Genomic DNA, 23,080 nt, shown 5'->3' on the forward strand with positions numbered 1-23,080 from the left:
CTGATGGTAAATACCATGGTATTTACCTTCCTCCTCTACAGATACATAGCACATACTTAATTTGTGTGCTTATGCAATATAATTCCTGAGCCTCCTAGTTTAAAGTTCATAACCATAACATACACTTTTATTATATCAGACCTATCAGCTTTAACAAGGACAGAATAGCAACATGCAAATTTTCCCTTTGTAGTTTCCAAGCATGACTCTTCTGACACAGCAAGCAGACAGCAGATGCACCATCTACAACAGACACACAACAAAGGATAGCATGTATTTGTGAAGAAGTTCCACCCTGATGTACTGAAAGCAATAACTGTCCCATTGAACTAAAGAAAAGGCAGAAGTACAATTATGTGCTGTAGAAACATATGGCTGGTAAGCACTACATTACCATGTGAAATACCTGGAAGATACCTGGAAGCAGAGGAAACATTTTTGCAATCACACAGACAGAAGTTGTGGAAATGAAGCCAACACAACTGTCCATCACGGGGTCATCCAAGGCAGCAGTCAGGCAGCACAAGAGTGATTTGAGAAGAACTGAGTGCAGAGCAATCAGAAAGGTTAGCAAAGTAGAGCAGCACAGAAGTTCCCTGTATTTGCAAACCAATACACTATCATGAAAACATATCAAACCAAGCAAGTGAAATACCCACCCTGCACACTTCCAGTATCCCAGTACTCTTGTAGGAACAACAAAGCCTATTAGAAATGATGGCACAGGACAGAACCTATACATCAGGAGATCTCAAACTACTAAAGAAACATATAACAGAGCAAAACCAGTTCTGCAAGCTCTTCAAAAATTAAGACTGTTTTTACTTTATGATTGAAATTTATACGTTGAAATTTCTCAGGCCTTAGGTTTCATTTTTCAAACATCCAAGGAAAAATAAAAACAACATTAGGCTCACATTAAATGGATCCTCCACTAAGAAAAACAACTCTATGAAAGGAAGATAAACACAGATTACATATAGGCTGGATGTAATAAAGTTACATAGGCATTTTTTGTGACTGGTGATCAGTTATGAGTTTTAGGCTTAAACTAGAAAAGTTTAAATAATAGTAAACATTGCTCCTTTTAAATGGTAACTTTGATAATGCCATGAAGCCACTAGGTAGATCCCTTATAACTACTGGATACATCCATGCATCTGCATCCATGCTTGGCTCAGAGAATTTCTAAGGAATCATACACAATTTCAACACCAAAACCAAAACAAAATCCACTGAAAATACACATAAGATGAAACTATTCCTGAAACTTACCATCCAAGACAATTCTAGAAATTCCACAAGTGACAAATCATCAGTAAGGCTGTACATCTTCACACATTTCACCAGAAGGCCTACATTCAACTTTACTGAAATTCCATCTTCAAGATCTCTTTCCTCTCCCAATAGGAATGTTTCCAACACACATTTTGAAAGCTTCTGCCATTGGGTCTTGTATTCCAGAGATAACATGCTCAGGATTTTTCAATAATAACTTCAGTTTAAAATAACTTTGAGATTCTTAACAAGAAGTCATCGAAAGGATGTCTGGAAGCACTAGGCAGGAAAAGAACCTGCTAACCACCACTGAGAATACTACTGAAAAATATGCTCCCAGAAATAAGAAACCACAGCAAAGCAAAATTAGTATAACCAGGAGGATCTTGCTTTAAAGATTTATTCTTACAAAATTGCCCAGGTTTGTTTATGCAGCTATCAAGATGTAGACAGTGAATTTACTCAAAGTAGCCTATGCAAATTTAGAGACTACTTTATTCTTTATATCAGTTGCATGCAGATGTGGATAGAACTTTAAAAGCTCATAATTTTTTCACAAAAACAGGGAGACAAACTAAAATCTCCGATGATTAGTACTCCTGAGTACTATCAAACAAATGACTTCAACAGTCACTATTTCAATAGTTAGAAGGCAAGTTCAGAGTTGCAGACATCAGCATATACATTTAATAAATATGTATGAGGAAGATGGATATGGAAAGAGTACAAGATCAGAAGACAGAAGACTGTTTTGCAGCACTCCAATGAAGTATTGCAGTACTTGGAAAAACAAACTTTTGTTTTTAAATAATCCTCCTCAATAGTTCTAAAATAATAGCACATAAAACGTTTGCAAAGTAAGCAAAGCAGAACTCAGTACTTTGGATTGAAACATTAATCTCTGCTAATATAACAAAAGAAATGGTGTATAATCAGATTCCACCTGAAATCTCACCCAGATACAGAAAAATAGTGACTATAGGTAATTTGTTATTAAAATAGTTTTAAGAGCACCCAAGTGACCAAGGATTTTCAAAGAAAAATTAAAGTCAAACAGTAGGAATAAAGCTTAAAATGCTGTTTACACACTGATTGTATGGGGGGGGAGGGTGAATTACATATCTCAGAGCAGTGCTTCGTTAAAGTATTGTAGTCTCAGACTACTGTCTTCTTCTCTGCTGAAATATAATCTGAAACAGAAAAAGAAACTCAAACTAGCACAAGTGAAGTTTTTATAGGTCACATGGGATACCTGCTGCCATGCACCAGATGTGAGTAGGAACAAGAAAGTGGTCAACATATGATATTAAAAAACAGTGCAGTTTCAAATAGTTTAAACATGATGTCAAGTGCATTCAACAGGTCTACAAATGCACTACATTAGCCTAAATTTAGGAGGTGATAATTGAAATCAGAGATCCAGTCATTACCACTGACATGTTTCTAAATACTACCCAATAAATTTTTGTCTGTTTCAGATTCTGTATGACAGCTGGCAGTCAGGAGGGCAATCACCCAGAGGGTATGAGCACACACATAGAATGTTTCTGTAGTCAAATTCCTGTATCTTCCCTTTCTAGAGCTAATTTAACAGTGACAATACTGTCATACAAACACATGCTCCCAAAGCAGAATTCCACAAGCTGAATGTTTTCTCCAGCCTCTTCATGGCATCTTCCTGCAAGCACTGGGTATGAAACTGGGACAGTAACTTAACTAACTCCAATTGTATGCCCTGCATATGAATTTTCATGACAAAATTAATTCAGTTCTGTTAGAGAGACCAGATCTGGTACTCCTACTTATCCTTCTGATCATCTCTTAGTTTTTAGTTAGAGAAGGGAGAAACTCCATCAACAATAGAAGATACTGTCTTAGTCCACATCTTTTTTTGCTGTTACCTGTGTTATATCTATAATTACATACCATTTAACCAAAAGGAAACAAAAATGTCTTCTACGTCTATAATGCATCTTTCTTTTTAGTCTCTGCTATATCACCAGCTATCCACTATCAGTTAATAAAAAGTGCAGCCAAGTAACACAAGAGAATAAACTATCTCTAGGATCATTTCAGATTTGCTAATCCAAATTAAAACAAAAGGAAGCTGCATGCTACTCATTCTTAGCTTTTTAGACCCTAAGACACAGACGACTCATAAAATTACTAGCACCTATTAGAAGTATTAAACTGTGTTACTGGTCTCAATAATTAAAACTAAATTTACAATCAACATTAACCATGGACTGAAATGAAAAAGCCAGGAGATATTTAGAGATAAACAGAGTAGTCAAAGACAAAAAAAAAAAAATGGGAGTCCCACATTAGATGGTGGGAAGAAGAAAAAGAATATCAGTTTGATATGTTTTTTGCTACTCAATTAGTTGCTAGAAGCAAGTTTAAAAAAAAATCAAAAAAAGAAAACACAAATCCTACAAAGTTGTGAATGACAATTCTACCTATATTAAGTAACATCATAATTCAGAATTTCTCAGATTTACCATATTGACAGCTCTGTTTCAAATGCAAAACCCAAGTAACTTTAAAATTAAGTATTTTAATAAATTGTTTTTCAGCAACATCCATCTTGAAACTTCAACTCAGCCAGCCCACAGATCTAGAGTTAGTCCTTCACCAGATTGTGTCAATATAGCCCTCAAAATGCCTGAAGTTCAGACAAGGTGATTTAGAACCCAAGTGAGAGGTCGTCTGGGAAGGAGGGGGTTACAGTGAGTGTCCTGTACAGCACAGGGTCGATTGTAAGAGCTGCTGAAGATAAAAGTGCCAATCTGCCTTTCTTATGACTTCTGATATAAAGTAAAAAGTGGAACGGCAGCCTTTTATGACATTTTAATTCTATTCCCACTTTCTACTACCTCCATTAAAACATTTTCCTCCTCTCTTTTGTGCCATCCAAGATTAAAAAGTCATTTATTGCAATAAAGGGATTTAGTGATTTGGGAGTAACTTTTATATACTGCACATCCTCTAGACACCCTGAAACTATGTTAATAATTTTCTTCCTATTAATTGTCTCATCAACTCACAGCTGGCTATGCTTTTTATTTCATTATGTTATTCATCAATCTAAAATAGAACTATAACAGAAAAAGAAATTGGAACGGGGCAATTTCAATATTTCAAAACAGATGCAAATCAACACTAGAGATGCTGCACAACATACTTTTATTGAGACAATTCTATACGTGTTTGAAAAATGAACTTGTAATAAACTCATATCCTGTGAAGATATGTTTTTCTTTCCATCTTATGAGCTAATTATGCCAACACAACATAACATTTTCCTAAATGCCTTATAAACTGACCCAGTTACTCAGAAAGTATTATTTTTAAATTGATGTGATAGATGCAAACTGGAACGTTCGGATTTCAATTCTGGCACCAATTCCCAGATCCCCTTCCCAAGTAATTTAAGGACTTCCTCCCGATAGTTTTTCATATTCTTTTAACTGACATTTTATCTTTATACAGTATCTCAGCAGAATGAACATGCACTAAAACAATGACAGCCCTTCTCTGGCTGTCATCTCTCATTCTGGCAAAGACAGATGTCTTACACTGGCTTATGCCAATAATAGAGCCGACAAAAAACAACAGAGACTACCTGCCTCTGATGTAAAGGCACCAATTCACATTTGTGACACTCATTTGTCAATTAACAGATTTCTTCCATTGTTGACACATGGGACTTAAAAGATGTGGGCTAGAATGTGATGAATTAAAAAAGACAGATGAGTAAGCTATGAGCTGCAAAGTAATACTATAATGTGCTTTAGATAGGAATATCAACTGACACCCCTGACAGGCCATACAAGGTTTTATTTCATTTTGCTCTGTATCTAGGCTTCATACTTTGTCTTCTTTGTTCTCTTTTCATCAAGCTCCTAACATCTCATTCTGACAGCCAGAGACATTTAAGGCACTTTCGTTTCAAATGCAAGTTAGCATACTTGATTTGTCATTAAAATGCAAAACGATTGCCATTGCAGGTAAATGTAGGTATGCTTAAAAGGTTGTATCTGAAAAGTAAAAGCTGAAAACCGTTTCTGCCTGCTTTGCTTAACTCTTTCACAAGCCTCAGAGTTTTTCCCAGGCAAGCCTTACCGTGCTGTAATAGATGTGTAGCAGCACCTGCAGTTTGATATAGGGTACATTTTAGTATATTTAAGCAACAAAATCTTAAAGTTACAGTGTCAAGCACAGAGAGGCACTGTCAAGTTTGCACATAGAGCTTTAGCATGACTCACACAAGAATCTGAAGAGAGTCTATCACGTAAAGCTTTTCATGGGGACAAAGCTCTCTACTACATAGACACCAAGGAGGAAAAGAGGGGAAGATTTGTTTACTCTTTTTAATACACTAATTGTAGTCGAATTAACTGAAATCACCAGAGAGGGAATTTCAACAGCAATTTGCTTTCTATTCCAATGCTCACTAAGCGAGATGAGGGCCTTAACATAAATAATTAATTATATAAATACATACATACACATGTGTATGTATAAAGAGCTCTGTAGCAAAAGATAAGGAGAAATTTTAAAATTTTGCAGAGAAAGAGACCTGCACAGAATGGGCATAAGTAACACTTAGCTTTCTACATAACATGCATAGATGTGAATGCACTCTGTAATATGAATAAGGTTACCTCTAATCAATGACATAGATTTGAATATCAAAAATCTCACTTGTGTTCAGCATACAAAATCTAGCAAAAAGAAATATATATTATTTTCTCCAAGTGGTTTGAAAAGCAGAATTATATCTTTAATAGAGCAAATTTCTTGACACAGAGGTTAAGTCCAGATATTTGATTTTAGGAACTTACAGAGAAACCTTTATCATTTTTGCAGAGTTTCTGGTGTTTTTTTACTACAGAAAAGAGAGGTGTGAATGAGGTTTCACTCCGCTCACTTGGGTGCAGAAGTCTTTTTCCCTGGTTTTGTTTTTCCCCTAAGAATGAGAATTGTGTGGAAATATACAGTCAGGGAATCACTCAGAAAATCTGATTTAGATTATGACATCACAGTGCATTGAATATAAGGTAGAGAACCTGAAACATTTGATACTTCTGTGTACAGAATTAAACTTACTGACCATTTCTGATGCTATTCTGCCTGCTAAGGTACCATCTGCTACAACATAGGAATTATTTATTCATTCCATGTTATAGGATAGTAATAGGCTGTACTGTAAATACAAATACCAACTTTACAATTAGTACCTGTCTTGATGGGTTTCTAGTGCTACTTTTTCTACCCACACTAGTCTTAAATGCTTCCAGTGCACTTATGTCCCCACACAGAAAGAAAATAGGAAAAAAAAGGTGGAAGATTACTAGCTGACTTCACCATTTCACTAGGTTTTAAAATATTAGGACTACAGCAACCAGCACTTTCATATGCTATACTAAAACACACAAAGAAACACTTGCCCATTCACTTTTAGCTCAATACAGACATTTGTTCTCTCTTCCTCCAATGACCAATTACTAGGAAGTGAGACAAAATCTACAGTAATGCATTAGTCTTCTTAATTTTAGAAACTTCTTTTCTTCTGCTCAATCATTTAAATGCAGGTGAACCTCTTGTTTCAAATCACCTCTGGTTGCAGAGTCTATAATTCAGTCACAAAGCAGGGACCCACATTAAATGGGTTGAGATAGATTCTCATTAGAGGTACATCCAAATTTCAAAAGCCCTTTCATTAGTGGTATAAGAGACTATTTGATATGACTTATTTAAAGGAAGCCAAAGAATTGACAGTGAAAGGAACTGAACTGCCCTCTGACATTTCCCACTTAGATTGGCAGGCAATTTCCTAGTTGTGCACCTGGTAGAACTAGAACCAGTACTGCATATGAACAGAGCTAATGGCTGGCTCCCATTACAAGCAACACAGGGAACAAAACAGAGACCACCAGCAAGAAAGCAGGAACCTCATGCTGCATTTGCACCCAAATCTCTCAGCAGCACCTTCAGCTGATTTAAGGAGCTGAAGGCAGTGGGGAGAAAAGGCAGCACAGAGTGAGGGAAGAAAGTAAACTGGACATATACACACAGCCTCTCAGTTGTGTAAGCTTAGTTTTCATTCCTAGAAAACATAGTACTTTACAATTTTTCCCACAGCAATTCCAGTATAGCGGCCTTCACATATGACTGTTTCTGTGCTATTCCAGAGCACTTCACTGTCCAAGATAAAGAGTGTATTAAATGCAAGATAATAGGTAGAAAGTGTTCAGATCCTTGAGCAGCTGTCAAATTATCACTGGTCAAATTATCTTAACATAACTATGTTGGAAGCAGAGTTTTACGAATATTCAATACACTGTTAATCCTTGGCCTGTCTAGAACATTTTTCCTTTAAGCCTTAAGTGCTTTAGAATAATCACTACACTCTATCACCTAAGTAACTAAGTCAACTATGGTAAGTCTTTCTTATCTCTTCAACTAAAATGTCTTGAAAATCCTGGGAGTTGAAAATATAGCATCCTCATCCAGTATTTTTGTAGCCACATGGCCTTGAAGAGTCATGGCACCTCAGCAAATCTAGGACCTTACACATCTCAAATGGTTCAAAGACACTTCTGCTGAATTTTCTTGCACTTTGAGTGGTTTTATGCTCAAGAGACTGAATGTTTTTTTGCAAGCAACCTCTAATACGTTGCTTCCTTCAAGGTTATAAGTGAAAAGGTTATCATTGACAAAGTCCTACCACAAGTGCTAAATCAAAGTAGAAAAATATTTGAGCATCACCCTCAAATTTATATAGGTTAAAAATATCTACCACACTTATATATAAAGGAAATATGCACACATCCTAAAGATCTTTCTTTTGTAAGACATTATTTTGTGTGTGTGTCTGCATGTGCATTAAATGCCAGTAAGCTGGCAGTAGCAGCCAACACACACTACACTTTCTATGAAAAACATGAGCTGGCCTTGTGCATACATCCACATACTACAATCTGTCAATACAGCTCATATACCAACTGCACAGGAAAAACAGCAGAGACTTAAGCATCTGAAGAGAAGTACTGGCCCAATCTGCAAGAGCCTATCAACTTCCCTGACTTTTGGACCGATTAAACTACCCCCTAACATTAGATATTCTGCCTCTCTTACTTGTTCTTTTAAAACTTCTTTTTACCACTGTAGTCTCTCACCATAGCAAGGTTTCCTACAAACATGAGCAATGAGAATGGCTGTATTATACAAAGAGCATTCATCACTTCCATTTATAGACTCAGGAGGTAAATTAAATTAAAAAGAAAAAATAAAGTATTAAGAAAGGAAATAATCTTCCAGCTCTACCAGTGAGCAACTCACTCAGGCAAGTATCATCAAAAGGAAAAAACAATAGAAACAAAACAAAAATATAAATAAAAAGTATAAAATGCCACATAATTGGAAGCATCAGTGCATGGATAAAGCCTGCAACTGAGCTATAACACTGCATTAACCATGACCCTAAAGACAGTATAATTATTGTATAGCATGTCTGGTTTGACATGCTGAATCCAGAGCCTGAGAAAAATACATGGCCCTTTTGCACTTCTATGCTCCTCACTGTTCACGCTTGCACGAGCTAAGGGTTTGGCAATGGTCCTTTGAACCTGAAAAATCATCTCCAGGATAATTTATGTAAAGATGAGTTATGTAAAATGCAAGATCTCAAAAATGGCACAAACCATGAAAGACCACACAAAACAAACAAGTGATGCATAAACAGAAGCTCCACAAGGATTTTCCTGCCAAATGCCAAGTAGCTTCTTGTACCATGACCACCAGCAGGTCTGTTGAACACTGGAGGACCAAGGCCCTCCTTAAGTGATTGGTATCAGCAAAACTAGTCAAGTTCTTTACATCTGAAACTATATGCTGAGAATCTTTTATGTTGCATTAAGGTGAGAAGATGATACCTTTGAACAAAATAGAGAGGAAAAGACAGACAATAATACCAGGATTAGTGCAGGTTCTTCCTTTCAGCCAAGCTCCTTGTTCTCAGACATGAGTTATTTCTGCAGTCCTTTGCTCTTGTTTCACAACAGCAATGATAAGGAAATACTGTTTTAGAGTGAGAGAGATTAGGGAAGTCAGAAAGTAATAATGATCCATCTGATTCCTGTACTTAACACAAGCTCTTTATAATGTTCTTTTCTTTAACCCCCAATGCTCCTGGGAAAAAATACTTCTCAGTCTTAAAATCCAGATAATCATGGACTATGCAGAAGCAGTCACCAAGATATTATTTTCAATCTACTGACGTTCTTTGACAACTAAAACAAGAACATCAAACTATTTCTCTTCCAAATGCCAATACTTTGCATAGACTGTGATAGTCTTCCATTTATTAACTGACATTCTCTCAATCTAACATAGATTTCTATTGTCCAGAACAGAATTCAACACAAAAACTCATTTTAGTTTAAGACTGGTTACAGTTTTTGCAAGAGGAGTTGGACTGACTGTGCCAATAAATTAAGTGCTCTGGGTACACAAAGAACAACTGCAGATTGTGTAGATTTAGCCTCCAACATAATTTCAAAATCCAACTTCAATCTCATACAGAAATCAGATCAAGAAAAAACAGTTCACTCCCTACACATTCAAACACAAAGAGAATTATGTGATGCAAACAACAGCTCACTGGGAAATGCTCTGCCTCAGTCAAAAGATTTTACCAACAGCCTTGAGTCAATGGATATTTAATATGAAAGCCTATCTCCATTGAAGTCCCAGTTTATCACTCATCTTTGTTCAGAAGTACAGATTTCATCTTTGCTCATAATTGCAACAGACCCTTTGACATGGATGGCCCCAAAAAACACCTTTCACCAACCAGCACAGCAATATTCACCAGCTATAATTAAGGATGTAACAATCAAAGCTCACAACCTTATTTTAGCTTAATGTGAAATTGTTCTGTTTAATAATTTTACTAGATTTCAAGCTCTAGCAATCCTCACAAGAATTCTCTGCTACACAATATGAACCTATACTGTCCCCCAAGCCAAAGGAAAAAAGTTTTTGCCCAATTCTACCATGTGATACAGCCTCAAGACAACTCCTTCCACAGTGTTAAGCCTTCCTGAGGAAAGCAGAGGAGAAAACAATCCTGTGTTCGGATCTGTCAGGTACTGTAAATCAATGGATAATGGCCAGCACGGGTGTCAGAGGTACACACACTACAGTGTTTTCACCGGCTGTTAGTGCCTATGTGGCCATAAAAAGTCAAGCAAGCATCAATGGACAAAAAGAGAGGCTGCTGGGACTAAAGAAGATAACAGCCACCCATATTGAAATGCAACCATTTATATTACTCATTGCTTACATATTACTGAGTTTGGAAAAATAACTTCTCCATTAAAAAGGACAGATTACATTCATGGCACAGGATGCTGAAAGCAGTGAGATCTTAAGTGCACACCATAACTCATTAATTTGATACTTTTAACAATAGTCACTGACTGGTCCCCTTCATATTGACAACAAACCAATGACATCAATTAAGACACAGCAGGAAAATACTCAAGTCACAAAAACACACACAGATAATACTTCATAGAGGCAAATATTCCATAACCACATTTAAAGCTGACTAAACAACAGAACACAGGCATGGCCATTGCATGCGAGACAAGGTGTATCTTAACATTTTTAATATTTCCAAAGTTTTAAGGTGGGGGGAAAATGCTTTCCTTATACATGAGCCAGATCACACCTGGTCCCTGTTGAAATGCCACTTTCTAAAACAAGGTGGCATTGTGAGAGGGAAAAGGAAGGGAGTGGGAAAAGGAAGGGAGGAAGAGAGCAAGGAGTAGATTTAGATTTGATGTCTATCAACTACCAAAAGTAGAGTTAATAGCTGGAGTTTGTTTTTGTTACTGGTAATACTCTCTTTCTGGTTTTCCAATAGTTATACATCTATACAACTTTATCTTATACAACTCCCTAGGTATTACCCATGTTGGAAGAACCCATCAACATACTTGTCTTCAGTTCATCTAGTACAAGAAGTTCTTTCAGCAGAAAGATAATTACACATACAGTAGTCCACAGTGATTAATAAACATGTAAGACTTCAACAAAAGACTATTAAATCTGTAAATCATTTCAATGATTCCTCATGTATAAATATTTAATTCAGCAAAATTATTCTAGGAGGTGAATTGCTTCTAAAGACTGACCATCCTTAGCAGTACTACCCTATAAGTATTTTTAGACATCCATAACATTTCAACATTATTTAAAAAACAGCATCTTGTGCTTATTGTAGCACATCCCTTTAAGAGTAAACTTTGATTACCCACCTCAAACTAAACACCTACTTATTTGAACTTACATTATATTTATACATTTACTGCAATAGCAGAAGAAAAATTACGAAGAACTTTTAAATTTCAGATTGCTTAGCTATGGAAAACATTATCTCTTTGCTGAAGTCTCTCTATAAAATTCCATTTACTTTCAAACAGTAAACAATATCCAGTATAAAATTTATGAACATTTGTAAATTGCTTTCTTAAAGAAAGAAATCTTAACTACTACTCGTTTTTCTTAAAAGAACAATACAAAATCTTCAATACTGAAACATATACATGCCCCTTTCACATAGTAAACTGTCGTCATGCTTGAAAGAAAATAAAAAACAAGGAGAGTGAAACAGATTAACTGCATAGCTCCAATTCACTTATTTCAGACAAGACACTATAAATCATCTTGAAACAAAACAGGCAATTATAATGTACACAAATGTTATGATATTATGCATCCCTACTGGTCCAGTGGTTTAAATTATTGAAACTGATGGTTGAACAAGGGCATATTGTTTCAACACACCTAGATTTCTTGAACAATTCTAATTCTTCCTTCAGCTATACAGTGTTCTGCAGATCTCTGATGTCAATAAACAGATAGATAAATGTTTCTTAGATAATTCAGGCCACATCTAAGGGGATTAAAATATATGTCCCAAATTTCTCTAGCAATGTCTTTTGTCAAGAGCCACATAGGGTTTTTTCCTGTCAATACTGGAAGAAGCATCTAAAATTAAAGTAAGTCCATACATCTTCCTTCAGAGCATTCAGTGAGGACAGAGCATCTCCTTTCTCCTTGTAACCACTATCCCACATTTCACTCCTCTTCACCTCAGTATAAGGGAAACAAGAGTGAGAGCCACAAGACAGAATTATTTCAAAACACAATCAGCTATTTGTAAACACTCTTTCCTGCAGAAAATTTGCAACTGGTAGTTGCAGGAAAAAGCAGCACGTAAGGTAAATCAATTAGCTTGCTAATTTCTCACCCTCATTCATTTAGCTCTGCACTGTATTTGTCGTAATTGACTATAATTATGTTAATTACCAACTCCAGCATAATTACTATATTTATTGTCATTGAGCACACTATGTACCCAAAGCAAAGCTGGCATTTGTTGGGCATCAAAAAAAATAAATAAATAAAACCACACAACTGTCGGGAGGGGTTTCTCTGAAAACTGGCTGATATACCTTCAGCAAATGAAAGGGCAAAAGAGATTTCATGCAATGCTAGTTTGAAAGCATCAGTTCATTAAGGATATTAATTTTCTGATAACTACACATTTAAGCATGACACACTGGAGCAGTATCTACAGGATTTAGCAATTATTAATGCGTGACAGTTTCAAATGCTAAGTGAATCAATTAAACAGCAGCATTCACAATTTGAGAAGAGATAACTGCTTCATAACTGCCTAAGACTACAATTTTCACATGACAAAAAAGGGCCATTCAGGCTCCTTCAAAACCTGACAGGTCAAGAAAGAAGTTTGAAACAAAAGCACCTTATAACCATCATCTCTCCTCTTTACTTGTCAGATCAACTTTGCTAGTGTCTCCGCTGAAATGGCATCACCATGCCAGCTGCCACAAGGTGATTTTTCATGTCTTGTCAAAGAAATCTTTTATTCTATTTGCTCTGCATTAACATGTTACATTTATTGATCAAGCCCTTTCTGCAGCCACAGCAGGGCACTGTGCTCTTATGCCTAAGGGGGCTTTGATGTCCTGGTGACATTCTAGACCGAATAATGCACATACTAAATGGATTTAATGCAGAAATGTGTTTGTGCATGACAGCTACATTAATAACAGCCCCTCATACTGATAAATATGCAATTGCTACGATTAAGAGTTACCCAATTATGGTGAAAATATTTTTCTACCATATAAATAAAACCATCAAAAAGTTTTAACAATAGTGCACTTCCTTTAACATTTTAAAGTGCTATAAAGATGAGTCTAAAGGCTTTAAAAATATGTCATGCTTTGTTTTGAATTCTGGCTTTTATTTCCATCTCTCTTTTGTTGTTCATCTTCCTGTTCTGCATGTCTTATTGCTGCACAGATTGGGAAGGTGGTTAGGAAAAAAAAAAAAGAAAGCCTTTCTTTCACTTACTCAACTTACAAAGAGGAACATGCCCTGTAAAAAATGGAAGCCCATTTTCAGGCTGCCACTTGCATATTCCCCCAGGCAAAAAAACAGAAGGCAGAAGAGAGAAAGAACAATACCTTGTCCACAGAGAAGATATTATAAAGCCTCAGCCTCACAAAAGTCATGGAGGAACATTCCAGACTAGAATTGAAGTTCAAGGGGACGTTTTCATACATGCACCTTCTTCATCAGACAGTGGAAATTATGCACAAGCACATACTGTGCAAATTATTCAGGCTCCTAGCAGAAATAATCTGCACCCTAGAGAGAGGGAAGAGATATTTGTATCTCCATGAGCACAATTATTGGATTAATCCTTCCTCATTGGCCGAGATTAAAGAATCACTCTCTCTTTCACCTCATAGCTTAGACCGAGAAGGAATCTCTGGAAGAAAAAGGAAAACAACTCACATGTTTAAAACTACTGAGGACAAAATTACAAGATGGACTTCTCAGTGAATTGAACTGCAGATGTTATTTATAAAAGCATGCACCTGTTTGTACAAAACCACTGACATCTGTTATTCAAGCAATGGAGTGCATTCAGCCTTTAATGTGAAAGGAAAAATTTTTAACAAAGTCATCTAGGACAAAAAGATATATAGTAAAAAAAGCTTTGAACAAGTTGTGGGTTGTTTGGGTTTTATTTCTTCCCACAAGATAGCTAGATGCATCTAAACTAAAATCATTGCATTTCATCCAAATCTCTACTCCCTGCCTGTATTACATCCTTCCTACTCACTAACTGCTTTCTTTCCTTCACCAGTGACTATTACTTACCTTGTTCTTTTTACAGTGAAATCTTTAACTTTACATGATCAACAACCATTTTTCATTCCACCTTGAAATCCTTTACAAAGTCTCCAGGTAACACTAACACATCAGTGTCTCTTCTTCCCATACTCTATGCCTTAGCAAAATGAGAACTGGGGAATATTTTTCCACATATTATGGAAGGACACTGTTACTAGGGAAGGCTATCAAAAACAGTTGCCATGAGAGGCTCAGGAGCAGGTTTCCAAAGCAAAACATCTCTGCTCCTGAAACATACCTTATTGAAAATACACAGAGTAAATAGCTCATTTCTAAAACAGCTGAAAATCACTATGAAATCAGAAGAGCTGCTACAATTCAGGCCATACCACACCAATAACAGCATAATTTAGGTTGGAAGGACCATCTGGAGATCATCTAGTCCAATTCACTGCTCAGAAAAGAGGGATTTCAAAAGTTAGATTGGGTTGCTTGGGGTTTGCTGTCCAGTTGCATTTTAAATAACACCTAGGATGGAGATTCCACAGCCTCTCTAGGCACCTCTTACCACTCAACCTTCCCTGAGGTGGCAGGAAATTCCCTTGCTGCAGCTGCGACAACTGCCTCTTGTTCTTTTGCTGTGCATCTGAGAAGAGTTTGGCTCTTCTTCTTCTTCATAACCCCCCCTTGGCCCCAAAAGGAAACAAAAGATATTAGAAAGTATTCAAACAAAATAATGAAAACAGCACGAGAAGATATAAGTCACAAGCGGACTACAGTTGTCTGGGATTGAAGAGTTTCCATCAGCCAGAGACATAAGCAGGAGGCAATCCAGTGGCACCACATCCTTCCAATTACAGCCAGCATCTTTTAAGGACACACACATGTTCCCCTTTGCCTCACACACCACAAACTGCTGTTACTCCTCCTCTTTCCCAAAAATCCCATGTAAGTTCCCTTGTACCTTTCACCTCTTTCTTTCCTTTCCCTCACAGGGAAAAAGGGGATATGTGTAACCACTGTGATTGGTGACAGTCACTTTGAATGCCAGAAGAAAGGGCTGGATCCATGTACTGCTCAGGGTAACCAAGGGGAGACACTAGCTCTTGGAAAAAGGCAAACAAGAAAGACACAAAAGCAACTAATGTATTGTGATTATGTATCAAGTGTTGATATTAGATATACCACATCTGATGCAAAGGTAATTAAGCATCTACACGGCCCCTAAATTTTATTTAAGACAGAGGAAGGGGCTCCAGCCTGGGAAGAATTCTGAAGTCAGAAAAAAAAAATGGTGAAAAATGTAGACTTTTCTCTTTATTAAACTGCCAGTTCAAAAGAAATAATGACAACCCTCCCCTCCTCTGTTATATGCATACATCACAAGCAAAAAGAAAATAACCAGGGAAATCTGAGTAACAAAACCACCATATGTAAGAACATTTGGTTTTCTTTTTTCCTTTCAAAAAACGCACAAATTCCCATCCAATAATAAATCAAATCATAATAAAAGCTAACATCTTTACTGCAAATAACTACTGTGCTAGCAAAACATAGTATTCTCTTTATCTTTTCCTATATTTTGATTACCCTTGGTCTCCTTCATTCAACTCACACCTTTACCAAGAGATAGCAAGTTAAACTAGAAAATCAAACTTCTAAGTCAACATTAATTGTAGACATTGTTTCCCCATTGAAAACAACATACTTAACTATTCAAATTAAACATTTACTGAGAAAAATCATAAAACTCATCACTATACTACAACATTGTTAGATTTTTAAGCAATAATACCTGTTTAAAGAAAATACTGCTTTCACTTCCTTCAGCATCTGCCCAAGACATTCTTCTATATTCACAGTCATTTAAGGTTATGACATTCAATCTGTATCTTATCTGACTTTCTCAATAATTTGCATGTACAGGGTTTATATATGAGTGCAGACCAGTGTGAATAGGTACTGTCCCATAAATACTTCACTCTTAGTTTCCATATGCTTAATAAATCTAAGCACTATTCAAATGAGAAACCCTTATGGCTCTCATCCAATTTAGTATTAACTTCTCAAAGGAAAATTTAAACAAAAAAAAAAAAAAATCCACTTCTCCCGTTTCCCAAATCTGATTTCTGGTCTTAAAATGCTTTTACAGATTTACAACTACAACTTCTCCTACATCACAAGCTGATTGTTCTTCCCCAAACCTCAATAAAACCAAATTATATCCCTTCTGAAAAAACAGGCTAAGTGTTTTGGGTAGAGAGGAATAGAAGGGAAGAAAACACAGATTTCAGAAATACATCACCAGTTTTCCTCCCCATGAAAATATGATTAGAGTTTTAAAGAGGTACTTTACATCCAAATTTAATGTTATTATTTTACTTTATGAAATGAAACAAATTCAGAGAACTGTTCTTCAAATCATGCACTGAGACAGACACTTTTTCCCCCAGAAATGTAAAGAAGGAGCAGTCTTGTCAATAACAAGTAAATCTAAATACACACACAGACCTTCAATTATCATTATGACAAAATAAAAAAAAAAATTACCATTTGATCCCCTCCCCCAGAAAAATTGTCTTTTCTGATTACAATATCCAACGGTACAGAGTCATAGTATAAGATAACAACAATCCACAGATTAATTAATGTCTCCTTTACTCTGTGACCTCTTATATGTAGGATTCAGTCTTTCAGGGTTGAGAAAGGCTCAGAAGAACATTTATGAGTGTTAAGTGAGTTAAAATCAATGGTTGTTTCTTCTAGGAAAACAAGGCACCAGCACACTACTTTTTGTATTACTCTTCACAAGCAGACTGTGAGCTTACCTCCAATAAAAGAAAAGGAAAATTAGTTGAGTCCAACCCTACCTCCACAAACCTACTTTTTTATTAAACAGACAATTGCATTCAAATTCTTTCTCTGTATACTTACCCACATTTTTCAACCTGAAATACACTCAGTTGAACCTCTGCAGGCTCTTATAAGGATTAAATGAAATGGGACACTAACAGGAATACTACAGAATCCTAAACCAATCCATGTATTAATATACTTAGAAGGAATTACAAATTCTAACTGCGCTCCGCTTTAGCACTTAACTACACAGACGCACAAAAACAAAATCATAGAACAAAACACATCATTGGGGGAAAGAGCACTATAAAGCATTTACAGTAATAACCAGAAATCCATAAATAATTTTTTTAAAAAGGGAGAGAAACACACACTTACTTGTGCTTTGGTTAAGGAAAATTCACTTTTGATCCCATTCTTCACTTCTTCAGGTCACAACGCTTATTTTAATTTGAGAACAAGGCATAAGTTTCTCAATGGGCATCATTTATCTTAACACAATTTTCCAGACTCACCTGGTTATTCATGCTCCAAGTGTGGGAGAAAAGGAGACAAACATTACCTACTGAACAGTGTCGTCCATTTGATAACAATTAAATATAGCCAACATACATCCTTCTACTTTGAAAAAGAAAACAGTCTATTTTAGGAGTTGAAATTCCACGTTGCACTTGAAAAATCTATATACTGCCACATACCTTAACAAGTTGAAGCTAAGATCCAGCCTTTTTGCCATATGTCCATATTTTCTTCCCAGGAATTCTGGAATTTCTTCACAGTCCTGACTAATGTAGGACACCTGAGAAATAGAAACAACAAGTATACATTTCATGAGTAGATTTAGTTCCTTGTACAGATTTGTCTCATTGATAAAATGATAATGTGCAATACAGTGAATGTGCATTACAGCTTTAAACTATATAAATTTTACAGATATAAAATCTATCACACGAACTCATTTTCATATTGATACCATTAACTTAATATTTATTACATCTATAGTCTTTATATACATTTTGTCTCCTTCCAGGTAAAAATACTTCTAATAAATAAACCACATTTCTTCTATTTCACTGTTAATACTTTGATTTAATGTTACTTCACATTACCATTCTGATATGCTCCAGAAGAAATTTGTTTGAAGGATCAGAGGCCATCCAAAGGATCTTTCAGTTTGGCCCTTCATATACAAACAAAGGTTGTTTTCTAAATTTTGGTGCAGAAATACCTAAGCAGTGCATGGTCAACCCATTCTCCTAACCATTCTTAGAGAGGATTATTACTCCCAGTAAGACACTAGGACAGAGCTAGAGGCCTGCCCATGACCTGAAAAACAAAGCATGCAGCTTCTTCTCAGACAGACAAGTCTTAAAGATTTCTGGCTACACCACCTATGAGCAGATCACACTGCCCATTACCCCTCACATACGTGTAAATGTCTCCCTTTTTCATACCAGCCCATTTAGTAAACACAGGAAGAATTAGTCTACTCAGATTGATTGTTTTTATCTGGTTTTAGTCAGGGTGAAGTGAGTGATAATATTTCCAGAAGAACACAAAAAGTAAAGCAGATAAACTTACTCTATTATCTCTGCTATACTGTTTTAGAAGTCATTGGTTTGATTTCTTCAAAGAAACTCCACAAAGCTTTTCAAAACTATTGTCAAGATTCTATACATATATTGGCTCATCCTTTCAGTGCTCAAAATACTGACATTTCAGATTTTGTGCTGCAGAAATCTTAAGTTTCCCTTAATGGCCAGCTAGCAAGTTAAGCACCATATTAGACCACTATTTATACAACATTGTTATTATCCACCTGTTTAATTATAAAGTCAATTTCAACACCATATTCCACTAGTAGAAAATATGCTGGATGGAAAATATGCCAAAAAAATCCATCAAACTTTGTTTTGATAGTATTTCACCTTCTGTTTAAACAGAGACTCCTCTGCAGAGCAGACTGACAGTATGTACTTCTGCAAGTCATCCTGATCTCCTACGCTCTAAAAATGATTGCATCTGATAATACTATATGGCATTCCATTTAATTCATTTTGTTCAATAACTTCTACAGATAAAGCTGACAACAGTGAAATAATTTTTATGAGCAGAAAACAGGTAGCTTGAAGCTCAGTTTAACAACTTCTTCCCCTTGTTAAATCAGACCTGCTCTTGCAATATATTCTACTACCAGACATCCACACAACTTGAGAAAATATAAGAACAATATGGAAAAGAACTGTCTTGGGTAGTTGGCATTCTAATGGTTTGGATATAAGAGAAAATGTTTTGTAGAATTTATTGAATTAAATATGTCGGGCTTTTCCTCCAGTTTTACTCTAAGACAATCACAAATGCATTTTACAACATACACAAAGGTATGCATAAAAGAACTGTGTCACTCTTCACTGAATGGTAGATTTTTTAAAATTAATGCTTGCAAACCCTTTGAAAGACATCACATAACAGCTTAATAACACTTTGGATTAAGCATTAGGTTCAATGTAACGTGCTGAAACAGAAACAACTAAAATATGATGCCCATCAACACTGGGAGGACAAGACTGTCTTGAGGAGATAAAAACACAGCCAGAGCACAGACCCCCACTTTGCCTTTCACCCAGGGAGGAGCTGAGAAGCAGCAGGGGACTCTGGTCTGCTACACACTGCTTCAGAAACTTACCTGGCCATAAAAGCCCTATCCACGAGAATAGAAGTTGAAGAAAAAGATTCATACAAATGTGGTTTAGAGCACACAGAAGACAAAATATATAAAATGCAGTAAAGTTTCAGCCTTTGAACAGTTATAATATGCAAATATATTTACACAACTGGTACAAACAAATTATTCACAGGCATATTTGCAGATGGCATATTGTTATCATGACCTTTCAATGCTGAGGCCTGGTAAAGGCATTTTACTTCCACAGAGTCCATATCAGCACACTCTCAGTACAATGCTAATATAAAACAAGATGTCAGTAGACATAAGAAAAAATAATATTTCTTCATTTTCATTGTTTCAGTTCAAAATCATTTATTCAGGAAACAATAAAATGTACATAATTCAGTATTGTTCCTTTTGCTTCCACTTCAGATACCCTCAAAATGATTATGAGCTTCCAAGTACATATCATCCAGAGATGTCACCACTGAGAGACAAGAGTAAACATACTTTTCCCAAGACTCCAGCTCTTTGGCTGCAAGGCACATCAGTAACAGCAGATGTCTTAGATTTTTCTATACCAGCAACAGAACATCACATAGGATTAAAAACTGGAGGTAGAGGTTTCCATGGCCTAATTCTCCAACTCAGATATAGTACAGGTTGGTCACAGTCAGTCATTACAGGTGCCCTATTCAATACTCCACCAAAATGTTCAGAGTTTCCCACAGAGGCCAGCATCACATAGGCTATGAAGGCCTGAGATATTCTTGCAGACTCTTCAACACACTGTATGCAATTCGCAAATAAAAGATATATTGTTACAAAATTTAAACAAGTTAACTATCAATACCAGTTGTACCTCTCTTCTGCGTTAGTTTCAGAGGTATTACCATTTAGTCTCTGTGATCATTCTACAATGATACTGTAACCTTAATAACCCATAGTGTAACATCTTTGTTAAGGAATGCCACCAAAAAGGTCATGTATGAACTCTGAATATTGCACATTCTCTCCCATTGAAGGGAATTATATCGGGAGAATATTTCCAGTCAGCTGAGCCTAACATTTTACTCTATGGTGTTAGAAGATTGTATGGTGGGCATATAGCCAAATTAAGGGGCTCAAGGGAAGAAGGCAGTGTGTCCCTAAGTGCCAGAGTGCACCACAGAGACCACAGGAACTGTTTCCTGCAGCAGCCGCGAAATTAGCCAATTAACTGCTCTCATATCACACACATATTTACATGAATTCCACACAGGAATAGTGACCAGATTAAAGAGGTAATTAGATGGGCAGTACCCTGGTTTTCTGGTAAACGATTTGCAAAACTAAGACAAGCTTCCTTCTCCTTAGGGGGGAAGAAAAAAAAAAATAAGAGTTCTACTTTTAGCCACAGGTTCATCACTAATGTCATCAACTTTTAGCCAGAACTTTTCCCAGCAGCCATACAAGGCGCTGGGTAGAAGTCAGCAGGATGTGTTGTATTTCCTAACTTCTCTCTAACCAAACCGAAACATACATAGGCAGTTTCAGGAGGAACAACACTTAGCTTTCACTCCTCCAGCTCGCTCCCGCGGCCTCCCGCAGCCGGACCGAGCCAGCGCCGCTCCGAGCCGCAGCACATCGCGCCGGGAGCGCGCTGCGCGGGAGCCGCGGGGGCGCGCCCGCCGCACGTGAGCGGCACGGAGCAGCGGCTCGGGGCAGCGCAGCCCTGGCGCTCCGTTCTCCGCCGGCGCTGGCAGCGCACCCCCGAGCCGCGGCACTCGCAGCGCACCCCCGGGGCCGCCCGGCACTGCTGGGGGTGCTCCTCGGCCCTTTCCCTTCGGAGGCGATACCTGCGCGGCGTCCCGGGGCGCGGGGCCGCTGGAAACTAAACCTGCCCCCCGTGCGCGTCCCACCGAGCGGGAGCGGCACCGGCGGAGCGGCGGGAGCCGGCGCCGGGCTGGGACAGCCGCTGCCAGTGCCGGGGGCGGGGACGCGCCGGCCGGGGCGAGCCGCCCGCGGCAGGTGAGGCTGCGGCCGGCCGGCCTTGCCGGACGCTTACCTGTGCTCCGCTCACCACGACCCCCGCCATGGTGCGGGTGGGCGCGCCGGGGCTGCGCGGGCCGGGCCGGGCCGCTGCCTGGCAGAGTCAGCTGACGCGGGCGGAAGCGCGGCCGGGCCGGGGGCGGCGGCAGCGCGGAGCTCCCGCCGCCTCCTGCGGCCGGGCCGAGCGCGCAACACGGCCCCGGGCGGTGACAGCGCGGGCCCGGAGGGGCCCGAGCGCGGCGGGTGCCGGGCACGGCCATCCTTGTCCTGCCCCGCTGCCACATCCTACCTGGAACGCCAGTCCAAAGCGGCACACAGCGACTGCCGCGCCTCACAGAACCAGCTCGGCTGGAAAAGACCTCTCAGAGCACCCAGTCCAACCTAGCACTGGACACCACCACGCCAACTAGACCATGGCATGAAATGTCATGTTCAGTGTTTCCTTAACACCTCTCGGGACAGTGACTCCACCACCTCCCTGGGCACCCACTCCTATGGTGAATCCCTTTCTATGAAGAAATCCTTACTCCAACCTAAATCTCCCCTGGCCCAGCTTGAGGTATGTCCTGTCACCAGCTGCCTGAGAGAAGAGACTGACCTCCACCTTTACAAGCCCTCCTTCAAGCTGCCCCCACCCTACTCCAAGCCTTCTGTTCTCCCTGCTAAACAATCGCCCAGCTCCCTCAGCCACCCCTCATCAGACTCGTGCTCCAGAGCCTTCCCCAGCTCTGCTGCCCTTCCCAGCCCTGGGCTGGAACGGTGCTGGAATGGGGCATGGGAAGAGGAGATGGAAATAGCCAGTCTGTGACAGAGGGACTGGGCCTTGCATTTCAGTTCCCATGAAGTGCTAGATGACTTGCAGCATTATCTGTACTGGCTCTCCACCTACTAAGCAGCTCATTAGTTTGTGGCATAAATCATAACTTGCCTTTGAAGAGATGTCACTGGTAAAGCAATGCCTTCAGAAAAAAAACCAAAAACATGCTATCTCCAGGAGAG

General features: G+C 38.3%; 1 protein-coding gene across 1 annotated transcript in view; it reads right to left on the reverse strand.

Annotated features, from left to right (window-relative positions):
- LRMDA (leucine rich melanocyte differentiation associated) overlaps nt 1–22,232 on the reverse strand; it is a 608,820-nt gene extending 586,588 nt beyond the window's left edge. The window contains exons 1-2 of the mRNA XM_056494398.1: nt 22,098–22,232; nt 18,081–18,181 (exon numbers count right to left, since the gene is read on the reverse strand). Coding sequence (XP_056350373.1) covers nt 18,081–18,181; nt 22,098–22,127 — 131 coding nt within the window. The 5' untranslated portion in view covers nt 22,128–22,232. The remainder of the gene's footprint in view (nt 1–18,080; nt 18,182–22,097) is intronic.
- Between the last annotated feature and the right edge of the window lie 848 nt (nt 22,233–23,080).

This window comes from Oenanthe melanoleuca, chromosome 6 (assembly GCF_029582105.1).
Source record: "Oenanthe melanoleuca isolate GR-GAL-2019-014 chromosome 6, OMel1.0, whole genome shotgun sequence".
Classification (NCBI taxonomy): domain Eukaryota; kingdom Metazoa; phylum Chordata; class Aves; order Passeriformes; family Muscicapidae; genus Oenanthe; species Oenanthe melanoleuca.